The 14,143-nt window shown below is 37.8% G+C and overlaps 1 protein-coding gene across 2 annotated transcripts in view; it reads right to left on the bottom strand.

Annotated features, from left to right (window-relative positions):
- Positions 1 to 14,143, bottom strand: part of TCF12 (transcription factor 12) — a 388,964-nt gene that overhangs the window by 193,785 nt on the left and 181,036 nt on the right. For both annotated transcript variants that reach the window (XM_068964717.1, XM_068964719.1), the window contains exon 5: positions 8,647 to 8,749. In XM_068964717.1, coding sequence (XP_068820818.1) covers positions 8,647 to 8,749 — 103 coding nt within the window. The remainder of the gene's footprint in view (positions 1 to 8,646; positions 8,750 to 14,143) is intronic.

The following is a 14,143-nucleotide window of genomic DNA, read 5'->3' as shown; positions in this document are numbered from 1 at the left end:
ACAAACAAAAAAACCCCAAAACAATCCTGGTTCATTCCACACAATTTCAAGTATATGATTTATTATCTTATCAAAAAATTAAGCGTTGCTGTTTGGTTTTTTTTTTGGTTGAATTATTTAGAACAAGATTGGCAAACTACAGCCAGCAAAGAAAATCCAGGCCACCAACTGTTATTTTTGCAGCTCATGAGCTAAAAATAGTTTTTCACATTTTTAAATGGTTATATAAGTACCTACATAGTATCACTGATTTTGCCTTCTGGGCTGTAAACACTAAATTATTTATTCTCTGGCTTCTTGCAAAAAAAAAAAAAAAGTTTGCTAACCCCTGATCTCAGGGATCAGTATAGAAAAATATGTAATAAAAATTAATAAAATTTATAACTATAAATAAAACTAATTGATTTAATTTGCTATGAAGTGGCCTTGAACTCTACTCCCATTTAATTGTGACTCCCTAGAAATTTCATATAACCTGGGGAGTCTGACAACTCTCCAGAGGTAGTCTCAAAGAGAAAAACAAGTATGCAACTTAAGAATGATTGTTACATACTTCATCACACTACACCATGCATATGCCACTAGCCAAAAAATATTTTTAAGAGGACAGTATTTACTGAAAATATAGTAATATATACAAGAAAGCTCCCCCATACAAGTAAAACAGCAAATACTGCTACTCTTAAAAACCTAAAATTCCAAGTAACAACACCACCAAAACAAATTCAACCTGGAAGTCATAGAAAACGTGAGTTATGAAAAGCAAAATCTGAATTTTTTAAGAAAAAAAGAAATAACCTGATATGTGAAGGTGATAACAAAAATAGTGGAGACTAAAATTAAGCAAGTTTTTTGAGGGACTTTAACTAAAATGTGAGGCTTACTAAGTAGCAGTAACACAGTACAACAGCTATTCAACTGAATGATAACTACCACGAAGACCTCAAATGGTAACATTTCTGTAACTGAAACCAAAGCAATTCAGGATATCCTTTCAAATTTTTAAAAAATTCACTTTCATCTGGTAGCTAATTAAAGCTTCCATAAACATTATGACCACTAACGAACATAGGACTAAGTCTTCACTTTGAAAACTACCAGAATTTTCAAGGTATAAGGAGTACCAGGCACACCTCTTCCCTACTCCCAGTTCTTACGACAATCACATATCTTTCAACACTCCCAATTGAGAACCATTGAGCTAGATGACCTGTAAGATCCATTCCAGAGCAAATTCTACGAGAATTTAGTTAACACTTAATTAGCACTTATTTTTAACAAAATACTCAGAGAACCTATAGTAGATGATATAGATATTATTACAACCATAAGCAGTGAATCTGAAGCATTACCACATCGAAGCCACAGTCTGATGATCCTGCTCTAGGACTTTCCCTATCAAAACAGGGTCGCAAACACTCATGTGTGCCATGGTGTGGTTCTGAGATTATATATATCAAGGAAAACTGTCAGGTTTACAGAAGTTTCTTAATAAAAAAGTATAATGCTTTTGTTCTCCAGTAACCAAGCAACCACAGCCTCTTTCACCCACCCCACTAAAAGCAGAACTCAGAATATCCTCAGAATTCAGATTCACTCATTGAGAATCAGACACAAACAACAGGAAGATTCAAGGAAGAATCATTTAACAGATCTATGCCACTGATCCACTATGAAATTGTGCAGATTACTGAAGATTACTGCTGACCACAGAGAATATACATACACACAAGTGATGATGAACAAATGAACCAGGTAAATAAAAATAAAGGTGATCATCTTTATATAAGTCAGTGGAAATACCATTTTGCAAGGTTGCAGAGTTGAGCCAACATTGTGGCCTGATGAAAATATTCACTAAAGACAGATAACTTAGAAAAAAATATCAGTGAGATATGAGTCAATGGCATTGTTGGTCAATCTTTTGCTAAATAACCCATGAAAAGTGAAAGTGAAAGTGTTAACTGCTCAGTAGTGTTGACTCTGAGAACCATGGACTGTAGCCTTCCAGGCTCCTCTGTCCATGGGATTCTCCAGGCAAGAATACTGGAGTGGGTTGCCATGCCCTCCTCCAGGGATCTTCCTGACCCAGAGGTACAAAGCAAATACAAAAGAAATTCACTGAAAGCCGAAAACCATGCAAAGGACTGAAAATTCCATTAAGTGCGACCCCATGGACTGTATAATCCAGGGAATTCTGCAGGCCAGAATACTGGAGTGAGTGGCCTTTCCCTTCTCCAGGGGATCTTTCCAACCCAGTGATAGAACCCAGATCTCCCACATTGCAGGTGGATTCTTTACCAGCTGAGCCACAAGGGAAGCCCAAAGAATCCTTTAAATATACACAAAAGCCACTGATGGATTAAGACCTAAATGAATTAAGAGTCAGTTAATAACTGAAGAGAAAATTAACAAGGTTCAAATGTGAAGTAAAAGACATTTTCTATATTACCATAAAATTTTTCTGAAGAAAAAAAATACACTAAAAAGTTCAACAATTAATTCTTTGCTCACTTAAAATATAGTGATAATATAAATTTTGCTTTATTAATATTACTTTCTAACTGAAGTTTCTGCTTTCAAAATAAAGTCCTAATCAAATATTTCCCCCTCTATCTTCTGAAATCTTGGCATCTCTTTTCAGCAATTATTTATTTCTCTTATATACATCACTCCGGGAATGATTACTCAGATAATAGGGACCTGGGTCTACACAGGAGTACCCTTGAAACTCTGAAACCTTTTTCAATGTCAGGTACTAGTTTGGTCTCTCCTAGACCTGGGCAAAAGGAGAAGTCAATGGCAACCCACTCCAGTACTCTTGCCTGGAAAATCCCATGGACGGAGGAGCCAGGCAGGCTGCAGTCCATGGGGTTTCGAAGAGTGGGACACGACTGAGCGACCTCACTTTCACTTTTCACTTTTCACTTTCCTGCATTGGAGAAGGAAATGGCAACCCACTCCAGTGTTCTTGCCTGGAGAATCCCAGGGATGGGGGAGCCTGGTGGGCTGCCATCTATGGGGTCACACAGAGTTGGACTCGACTGAAGCAACTTAGCAGCAGCAGCAGCAGCAGACTGGACAAAAAGGAAACCATTAGCTCATCTCAGGTTACAGGAATGGTTTCAGAAAGAACTGCTATCAAGTCATTTTAACTATGTAAAGAGGATGCTTTTCAAACTGAGGATGCAGGGTAGGGGCATGGAAAGAAATTATTTCTGGAAGACAGTAGCTAGAAATAAAGTGCATATATGCACTGAAAGAAAATATTTCAAACCACTAAGGATAAGGTAACCTGTAACAGGGCTTCCCTGGTGGCTCAAACAATAAAGAAATCTGCCTGCAAGGCAGGAGACCTGGATTCAATCCCTGGTCGGGAAGATTCCCTGGAGAAAGGGACGGCTACCCACTGCAGTAGTGCTCAGTCACGTCCAACTCTTTGCGACCCCATGGACTGTAGTCCACTAGGCTCCTTTCTCTGTGGGATTTTCTAGGGGAAAACCACTTCCTTTTCCAGGGGATCTTCTCGACCCAGGAATTGAACCAACATCTCAAAAAAGCAAGAGAGTTCAAGAAAAACATATACTTCTGCTTTATTGACTATGCCAAAGCCTCTGACGGTGTGGATCACAACAAACTGTGGAAAATTCTGAAAGAGATGGGAATACCAGACCACCTGACCTGCCTCTTGAGAAACCTGTATGCAGGTCAGGAAGCAACAGTTAGAACTGGACATGGAACAACAGACTGGTTCCAAATAGGAAAAGGGAGTACGTCAAGGCTGTATATTGTCACCCTGCTTTTATTTAACTTCTATGCAGAGTACATCATGAGAAACGCTGGGCTAGAGGAAGCACAAGCTGGAATCAAGGTTGCCGGGAGAAATATCAATAACCTCAGATAGGCAGATGACACCACCCTTATGGCAGAAAGTGAAGAGGAACTAAAAAGCCTCTTGATGAAAGTGCAAGAGGAGAGTGAAAAAGTTGACTTAAAGCTCAACATTCAGAAAATGACGATCATGGCAGCTGGTACCATCACTTCATGGCAAATAGACGGGGAAACAGTGGAAACAGTGTCAGACTTTATTTTGGGGGGCTCCAAAATCACTGCAGATGGTGACTGCAGCCATAAAATTAACAGACACTTACTCCTTGGAAGGAAAGCTATGACCAACCTAGATAACATATTAAAAAGCAGAGACATTACTTTGCTGACTAAGGTCTGTCTAGTCAAGGCTATGGTTTTTCCAGTGGTCACGTATGGATGTGAGAGTTGGACGGTGAAGAAAGCTGAGCACCGAAGAATTGATGCTTTTGAACTGTGGTGTTGGAGAAGACTCCTGAGAGTCCCTTGGACTGCAAGGAGATCCAACCAGTCCATTCTAAAGGAGATCAGTCCTGAGTGTTTATTGCAAGGAATGATGCTAAAGCTGAAACTCCAGTACTTTGGCCACCTCATGTGAAGAGTTGACTCATTGGAAAAGACCCTGATGCTGGGAGGGATTGGGGGCAGGAGGAGTAGGGGATGACAGAGGATGAGATGGCTGGATGGCGTCACCGACTCGATGGACATGAGTCTGAGTGAACTCCGGGAGTTGGTGATGGACAGGGAGGCCTAGCGTGCTCCAATTCATGGGGTCACAAAAAGTTGGACACGACTGAGCAACTGAACTGAACTGAACTACTGCATTATCAGAAATGGCAACCCATTCCAGTATTCTTGCCGGGATGATCACATGGACAGAGGAGGCTGGCAGGCTGTAGTCCAAGGGTTCGAAGAGTCAGACACAACTGTGTGTGCATGCACACACACCTCTAACACAAGCTACAATTGTCTCAGTGTGTCCTCCATGGAAAACTAGTTCCCCACAGGGTAATGATGCTTTTTCATTTTAAAAGACTTCTGTGCATCATCTGAATCTGGAATATGATGGGCTGAGTACAAATAAGCTACCCCGGTTTTCCCCAGTGTCTTTAACATTTCAAAGTACAATCTGAATCTTTAAGAGGGGACATGTGATATATTGCTTCCCAAAGTTATGTCACTATGGAACTTTTCTTCATCATTACCTCTCAAAAGCTGTGTCTCCATACTTACAGTTCAAGAAAATGCTGAGCTAGTAAAACCCTGAAGGCATTACATAGAAAGAACTAATACTTTATATGCCTAATGTGCCTAATGGAAAGAATACTTGATTAGGAGTCAGAGGACATGGGTTTTGTTTTGCCACTTACCGACTCTATGTCCTCAGGGAAAGAAACACAATTTTCTTGTACCTTAGTTTTATCATTTGCACAAAACCAATTAGAATTCTAGTTGTAGCCTTTTCCAGGGTTGAATAAAAGATATTGCATAAGGTTATAGAAATAATAAAATTCTAGAGCTACAGAAATTTTGAGACTATCCAGGAAAACCTTATCTGAAAGATAAAGGTTATTTTTCAAGATCTGAATTACAATCCAGATCTTTTAACTCTCAGTCCTGTACTTTTTCTATACTACCATATGTTGTTTCTGGTTTTTAAGAGATAAAAATATTAACCAAACATCTCTAGAGGCAAAACAGGACTCAGAAAGGAACACAAAAGGTGTCAGAAAAAAAAAAAAAAAAAAACAGAGGGTACTATCTTAAGTTTACCATTGACAACACATGCACATAGAGTCTAAAATAAGTAAAGCTTTAATAGACATGGGGGATAGACAGGTAAGAGCAGTTTACAATAACTTGGAAACCAAAGGGATGCAATTCTATAAAGTAATTTGTCTCTATGTCCAATTAAACGGTCCTACCATCACCAAAAATACATCTAATCAACAAGAGGTAAAGGGAAACAAATATTAATGAAATCAATGAAGGGCCCAAGAGTAGAATAATGGACCAAAGTTGGAAGAGGCTAGAAGTAAATAAGACGATTTGGTGATACTACAGCAATTCACTGCTGTGCAGTTTTACTATAATACAGAAATGTTTGATGCTAATTACTTAGTGATATGCCAAAAGGATGTACTTATTTCACTTGAAACATAAGAAAGAAATGCTTTTCCATACTGACAAATCAACAGGATAATTCTGGAATTCATTAGAAAGAAACACTAACTGATTCAACATAACAGCTTTCCTTCCTGTGTAAAATGCTTCAAAATATCTAAATGAATATAGAAGTGCATGTTTCTATGGCAAATTGTTCATTATTGAATCATTATCAACCCTTGTTAGAAAAAATTTCTCATTTTTGCAATGTACAAAATCATTAGTGTTTGAGAGCTCCATCATGAAAGATAGTAGCACTTTACAATCCACTATTTCTTCAGGCAAATGTGCTTATTATGGCTGAACATAATACGAAAAACAACATTCCCTAGATGTACAATTTCACTGCCCCCCACCCTTGCTTAAATGGTGTTTTTATATGTTGACATCAATGATGAAATATGTTACTGCTTTCCAGTTAGTTGTAACTGTTTCTCAGCACTCATCATTCACAGAATCACTCTGAAGGTTTTATCTATTATGATGATTAGGTATCAACAGTTGCAAATACTGCTAATACTGCCAGGTACATCTCAGTCCTGCTTTAACACTGCAGGTTTTCAGCCTGAAAACTCCCCTAAAATCAAATGGCTAACAAAGTGAATCTATCCACTGTAATTCTACTGAGTGCTACAGACCCACCTTCTAGGGTGTTAGCTCAATTCAACTCACACCAAGTGGGATTAATTGCTGCTGTTTGGAGCTGCTCCGCAATTTAAAGGACATTCATTTCCCAAAGCTAGCTATTGTCATGCAGATTTCTTGGAGTCAACAGTTAGATATCTCATTTGATCATTTTTACTAAAAATAAAAGGAAGTGTAGTAAATCAGATATTGCCTAGATCACTGCAATTCTTTTGAATCTATCTGTCTAACCTTTTCAAGGTCATTCCCCCTTTCTTAAAAGTAAATTAACATTTTTAAGCTTAGATAGTTAAAATGTATAATGAAAATGTACCCTCACAATTTTAAGTCACCTTTGCTCAAAGCTACAATAATGATGCAATTCTTCTAAAGAGTAAGCTCTGTAAGCTAAAAATGAAAGTAAGAACATTAATATAAAAAAGGACAATTTCTGAGTTTTCACAATTCAGTTATACACCTAATTAAGAAAGCTTAGTTCAATGTAAAATTACAGAAACAGTGCCTATAGTTTGGTCTATCACACTTACTATAAATTAAATACTACTTGGGAAAAGATATACTACAAAAGGAAACTATTTGGAGTATCACATCTATTTTACTTTTTGATAGCAAGTTCAATAAAAAATTTAAAAAATAGATTAGAAAGTTTTCCCTAGCCTAATGCAAGGATAATTATTTTGTTCTAAATTTAATCCTGATTTTTACCTAGATGATAATATATTTAATACCAGGATTCCCAGTTTCATTTATGGTTGAAACAAATTGTCATTCTGAATACAATATTTACCACATACTCAATGACTCTGGCTTTAAAATGGTAACTGCCTTAGGCAAAATCCACATCTGAATCTGTCTCCACCACACTTTATGGAGGATAAGGGAAATAAACAAAGACTGTGCAGAATAAAACAATTTATAAAGAAATTGCCGACCACCAGGATTTTGGATTTGGGTAATCCACTTAGATTAGCATGGCTGTGTCTTAAAAGGACAATTCTAAGACCACAATATAGGTCATGTCCTTAAGAAATAGAATAAGTAATGAAATCAATGTCAATTACACAAACCTTCCACATTAACATGACGCCACTGACAACCAATAAGACAGATTAAATAAAGCTTTTGTAATGTGCTTAGACCCAGCATAAACAAGATGGAAAAAATAATGTCATAAAACGGATTCTTTTGAATCAAGTTCTGCAGAAAGGTAAAAGTATCACTTAAAAAAAAGGGTGGCATCCAAACTCAGGGAAAAATTTGAGGGCTCCTCATTTCAGACTGAATAGCTATAAACTTTGATATAAGAGAGAGCGGAGAGAGTGAGAGGAAGGGAGGGCAGGTTTGCCGGGAGGAGGGGGAGATACAGAGAATGGTTAACTTTAAAGGTTATGCCAAAAATAATCAGTTTTAGGCGGTCGGTAATGTCATTCAAAATGCAAATTTACTACAGAAAAAGAAAAAATTTTAAATCTCCAATATGAACCAAAGTGCTTAAAACAAATGCTGCAATATTTAAATGTACTATTAAGTTTTTATCAAACTGTCAAAAGAAATATTGTCCAACATGAATAAAATTTGCCTAAAATCACTGCTGTCATATTTTTATTTACCACACAAATACAACTGTTAAGACAAATAGTAAATTAAAAACAAATGTCTCTGAAATGCTTCTCTGCTCAGAAGGTACAAAATATATAAAGCTTGGTGTCACAGACACTGCCAACACTGACAGTTGAAACACTGCTGCTTCCTGTATTGATAGCAATGACAATAAAGCTTTAAGAGAAGGACCCACATTTCTGAACGCTTGCCCCGCAAACTTGGCTGAATAGAGAAAACCCAGATGCTCCTAGAAACTTAGGAAGTTTCTTTTAGATACTTATGTGTCCTTCCTGGACAAGGGGATAAAAAAATGTCTCTGATCCAAGAGGCTTTGTGAAGACTACTTGCAGAGAATTACCAACTTACCCATTAGATTTGAGTTCATGAAAGGTGTTGGGGACAAGCCTTCGTGGGCCCCTAAACGACTGTCATTCAAGTGATCACTGTAATGAGGGCTGTCTGTAAAACCCTAGAGGGGAGAAAAAAAAAAAAAAACCGGAGTATTAAAAAGATTATTTGGCAGTCCTGCTAATTGAGCATAATGACACTCATCTAATTAATATACAGACTTACAAATGGTCATTCCTAACCAAGTTTCTGGTTCATTACTTGAAAAACTAAACAGAAGTGCTGCTTTTATTCTTTTTAAGATTTTAAAGTGAAAAAGTTCCTATATACATTTAAAAAAAAATTAGCGCTATGATCTCTTTATATCCCCGAAAGTAAAATTCTAAATGGATGAACTAAGAACATATACTTATGAGTTATAATAAACTAGAAAAACATTTATCCTCCTTTCTCTGCCTCCATACACCCTATCAATAAAGGGTTGGGCAATTATAAGATTTACTTAAGATGTTAAAAATAATCGAAAATCAATATACTAGAAATGAATCCTTTCCTAAACGCCAAACAAACATTTAGTAAAAGAAGATCTTCTTATATTCTTTTTAATACTAGTATAATAACTATATATACTGAGCCATGTATACTCTTATAAAAACTGAGCCATGTAAAATAGTAAACACAAAGATAGTTAATTTCTTAAGAATCTAGAAAATGAAACTGCAAACACCATGAAAACAATAAAGCTAGTGCTATTATTTCACAATGGCTGTTACTAAATTTATCCTTATAACTTAAAACATGCTTTTTAAAAGCAAAGGAGCCTAAAGATACCCAAGTTTACAAATAAAGTAAATGTTACAAAAGCTCAGTGGATTATAACTGTTCTGGTTCTCAGAATCTTATACATACTAAGTACAGCATCACCTCCAAAATCATACTTTCTATACGAGATTCTGAACCCTACTTAAAAGTGTAGGTGGTACCTACCCTTTTGCCAACTTAAAGCGATTTTAGTAAAGATCAGAAAATCTTACAAGAGGCCCAAACAAGAACAAAAACTCACTGCCTTGGCTCACAGAAGCGATCCAGAATCCCCTGGGACTATAAAATCATCAATCACTGAACATTTATCATTACCCAGACTGCAGGCTAACATTCAAGAAGACATTAATGGGGCTGAAACAGGCCTCACTATCTTTGCAGGGATGCTGTCAGTTCAACCAAAGGGCTAGGAATTGAGGGCTAAATAACTGTCAAATCATTACAATTGCTTCTGGATGCATGTCACAACTCCTGCTATTCAGTTAAAAACTAATCTGCTGGGAGTGCTAACTCCCAAATGAATCTGTGTTTCATTTTTATCTACTTTAGAATCACTGATATACATGTGATAGACATTCAAAAAGAATATTGGTGACATTTACAACTTGGTTATGACTACAAAAGTGTCCTCTGGTAACCACAACCAGAGTCCTGTCTGTCACAGCCACAGGCAGCAGGAGCTATATACAAAACAGAATGGCTCCTGGCTAAGGTCACTCCTTGGAGTTTACTTTTGTTGCTCAAAATTAAACACTTTTGAAGTGCTAAGTGACATCCTACTATCTCACATTTATCTCAGTATTTCCCTCTGCCCCTCCCTCCCACTGTCATTCTTAGCTATAGAGTCAAATAAGACAATAAAGCTTAAGAAAACTCACTGAAATATTACTTATCAGCATTAAATAACTATTACTCTTGAAAAATGCCAAAAGAAATGCATCTGTAGGTCATCCATGCTGTTCACACTTCATTTCAATGTTAAAGGATAATAAAAGATTAATTTTGTATATTCTCAGTTCTCTTCATTCTTGAAGTATAATAAAAAGAACTTTCCCCCTTCATGACTATAAAAATAAAAAAATTTAAAAATTTTAAAACTCTAAAGTACAAGTATATAAATAAATCTAAGTTTCAGGGTATCATCAAATGACTTTTATATACATTAACTTTATACACCACATATATTGCAGTTAAGCAAAGACTCTAAGCCCCTATTAATATATGTTCAGAAAACACAACAATTATTTTTCTATCAATCATAAACAAAAAACAGTAAGTACTATCTATTATCCACGTGTGCCCACATATAGCAGGGAACAGTACAGAAGTTACACAAGATTATATCTTAGTCCACTAATAAAATCTGAGATTGTCATATTATACCACAGAGGATCTATACCTGTGTCATCACATACAAACAAGATTTGAATATAGGCCCTCAGTATCTGTTTACTCATAAACATGCACTATTAACCATAGTGTTAATAGTGAAATTTGACGTAACTCATTTCAAATTTCAGTAAGTCATAATTTCATTCATATAAGACAAAAATTAAATAGAAATTTGAATTTTTTTTAATATCTCAAAGGTTCATCTTAGTGTATAGAATTTTTGAAAAGCCACAGCCTAAAAGAAAGGAAGTGAAGTGAAGTCACTCCGTCATTTCCGACTCTTTGTGACCCCATGGACTGTAGCCTACCAGGCTCCTCAGTCCATGGGATTTTCCGGGCAAGAGTACTGGAGTGGGTTGCCATTTCCTTCTCCAGGGGATGTTCCCGACTCAGGGATCGAACCTGGGTCTCCCGCATTGTAGGCAAACGCTTTACTGTCTGAGCTACCAGGGAAGGTGTCTTCATCCAGATGCAAAGCGATGACGGAGGATGGAACAATGAAACTGGACTTTAAATGTTTGTCAGTTTTAGATCGATATATGCCAAGTGAGAGCCACTCAGTTGTGTTAGACACTGCAACCTCATGGACTGCAGACTGCCAGGCTCCTCTGTCCATGGAAATCTGCAGGCAAGAATACTGCAGTGGGTTGCCATTTCCTTCTCCAGGAATGTATGCCAGGACCTTACTTGAAAAACTTGGACTGGCTACTGTTTGAGACTATTCTTAATCATTGCTTCCTCATAGTGGAAGTGATCAGTTCAGTTCAGTCGCTCAGTCGTGTCCGACTCTTTGCGACCCCATGAATCGCAGCACGCCAGGCCTCCCTGTCCATCACCATCTCCCGGAGTTCACTCAGACTCACGTCCATCGAGTCAGTGATTGCATCCAGCCATCTCATCCTCGGTTGTCCCCTTCTCCTCCTGCCCCTAATCCCTCCCATCAGAGTCTTTTCCAATGAGTCAACTCTTCGCATGAGGTGGCCAAAGTACTGGAGCTTCAGCTTTAGCATCATTCCTTCCAAAGAAATCCTAGGGCTGATCTCCTTCAGAATGGACTGGTTGGATCTCCCTGCACTCCAAGGGACTCTCAAGAGTCTTCTCCAACACCACAGTTCAAAAGCATCAATTCTTCGGCGCTCAGCCTTCTTCACAGTCCAACTCTCACATCCATACATGACCAAAGGAAAAACCATAGTCTTGACTAGACAGACATTAGTCGGCAGAGTAATGTCTCTGCTTTTGAATATACTATCTAGGTTGGTCATAACTTTTCTTCCAAGGAGTAAGCGTCTTTGAATTTCATGGCTGCAGTCACCATCTGCAGTGATTTTGGAGCCCAAAAAAATAAAGTCTGACACTGTTTCTACTGTTTCCCCATCTATTTCCGATGAAGTGATGGGACAAGACGCCATGATCTTCGTTTTCTGAATGTTGAGCTTTAAGCCAACTTTTTCACTCTCCTCTTGCACTTTCATCAAGAGGCTTTTTAGCTCCTCTTCACTTTCTGCCATAATGGTGGTGTCATCTGAATGTCTGAGGTTATTGATATTTCTCCCGGCAATCTTGATTCTAGCTTGTGTTTCTTCCAGTCCAGCGTTTCTCATAATGTACTCTGAATATAAGTGAAATAAGCAGGGTGACAATATACAGCCTTGACGTACTCCTTTTCCTATCTGGAACCAGTCTGTTGTTCTATGTCCAGTTCTAACTGTTGCTTCCTGACCTGCATACAGATTTCTCAAGAGGCAGATTAGGTGGTCTGGTATTCCCATCTCTCTCAGAATTTTCCACAGTTTATTGTGAGTGGAAGTGATACCCACCCAGAAAATTACTTTTAAACAATTTACAAACAATTAAATAAGATAGGTTCCAGAAAATGAACATAGGTATCTCTCAGTCAGCATGTTAACTGTGTCAACTAGCTGGGTAATATCTACAACAGTGCTTTGCAAACCTCAATGTTCATATCTACTGACTAGTTTAGTTCATTTCAGTCACTCAGTTGTGTCCAACTCTGCCACCCCATGGACTGCAGCACACCAGGCTTCCCTGTCCATTGCCAACTCTCGGAGCTTGCTCAATCTCATGTCCATAGGGTCGGTGATGCCATCCAAGCATCTCATCCTTCATCAGCCCCTTCTCCTCTTGCCTTCAATCTTTGTCAGCATCAGGGTTTTTTCCAATGAGTCAGTTCTTCACATCAGGTGCTGATGCTTCAGCATCAGTCCTTCCAGTGAATATTCAGGACTGATTTCCATTAGGATGGACTGCCTGGATCTCCCTGCAGTCCAGGGACTCTCAAGAGTTTTCCAAAACCACAGTTCAAAAGCATCAGTTCTTCGGCGCTCAGCTTTCTTTATGGTCCAACTCTTACTTCCATACATGACTACTGGAAAAATCATAGCTTTGACTAGATAGACCTTTGTCGGCAACGTAAGTGTCTTTTTAATTTTATGGCTGCAGTCACCATCTGCAGTGATTCTGGAGCCCAAGAAAATAAAGTCTGTCACTGTTTCCATTGTTTCTGCCACTATCTGCCATGAAGTGATGGGACCAGATGCCATGATCTTCTTTTTTTTGCATGCTGAATTTTAAGCCAGCTTTTTCACTCTTCTCTTCCAGTTTGATTCTGCATTTATAACCAACTGGTGATAGTTATGCTTACTTATCTATGCACCACACTTCTAGCAGCAAAAATCTAGACAATCTAGAAATAAAGATCTTTTTCATATATAGAAAAGAAAAACTCAAGTCTACAAAGGTGATAGCTGAGTTCCCCCCACCCCAACCCCACCAATCAGAACTACATTAAAACATGGTAAGTTTCCAGGTAAGTAAAAATTAGGGGGAAATATCAAAGTTAACATAAAAATCTAAAGCAATTAGAGTAACATTATGTTTTTATACATGTAGTTAAGTACTCATCCATTTAGTTTTCAGTAGAAGATAGATGTCAAATAGAGCTTTAATGAAAGAAATGAGTTGGTTGACCAAGAGTTTAAACAGCAGGCTCCTTAAGTACCACATATAGTTAAGCAAAAAGCATGGATGTCTATTAGGAGGAAGGGCAAAAGGTATAATGCTGAATGCAGTTGATAGAAAAGCAAGGAAGGAAGCAGAATAGCCAGAACATCAAAGGGCAGGAGAAAATAAGCAGAAGGTGACTGCCCAGAGGGAAAGGTTGGAGTAACAAGAAAGGAACAAAAGCCAAACAAGCAACTGTTAAAATGGAGCCCAAGGAGATCAGTCAAATGGTACTGAACAATGAATGCTTTTTCAATTATGGAATATAAAGTAAACC

This window comes from Capricornis sumatraensis, chromosome 2 (assembly GCF_032405125.1).
Source record: "Capricornis sumatraensis isolate serow.1 chromosome 2, serow.2, whole genome shotgun sequence".
Lineage (NCBI taxonomy): Eukaryota > Metazoa > Chordata > Mammalia > Artiodactyla > Bovidae > Capricornis > Capricornis sumatraensis.
Note: the sequence above shows the minus strand (reverse complement) of the source record. Positions and strands in the feature narration are given on the sequence as shown.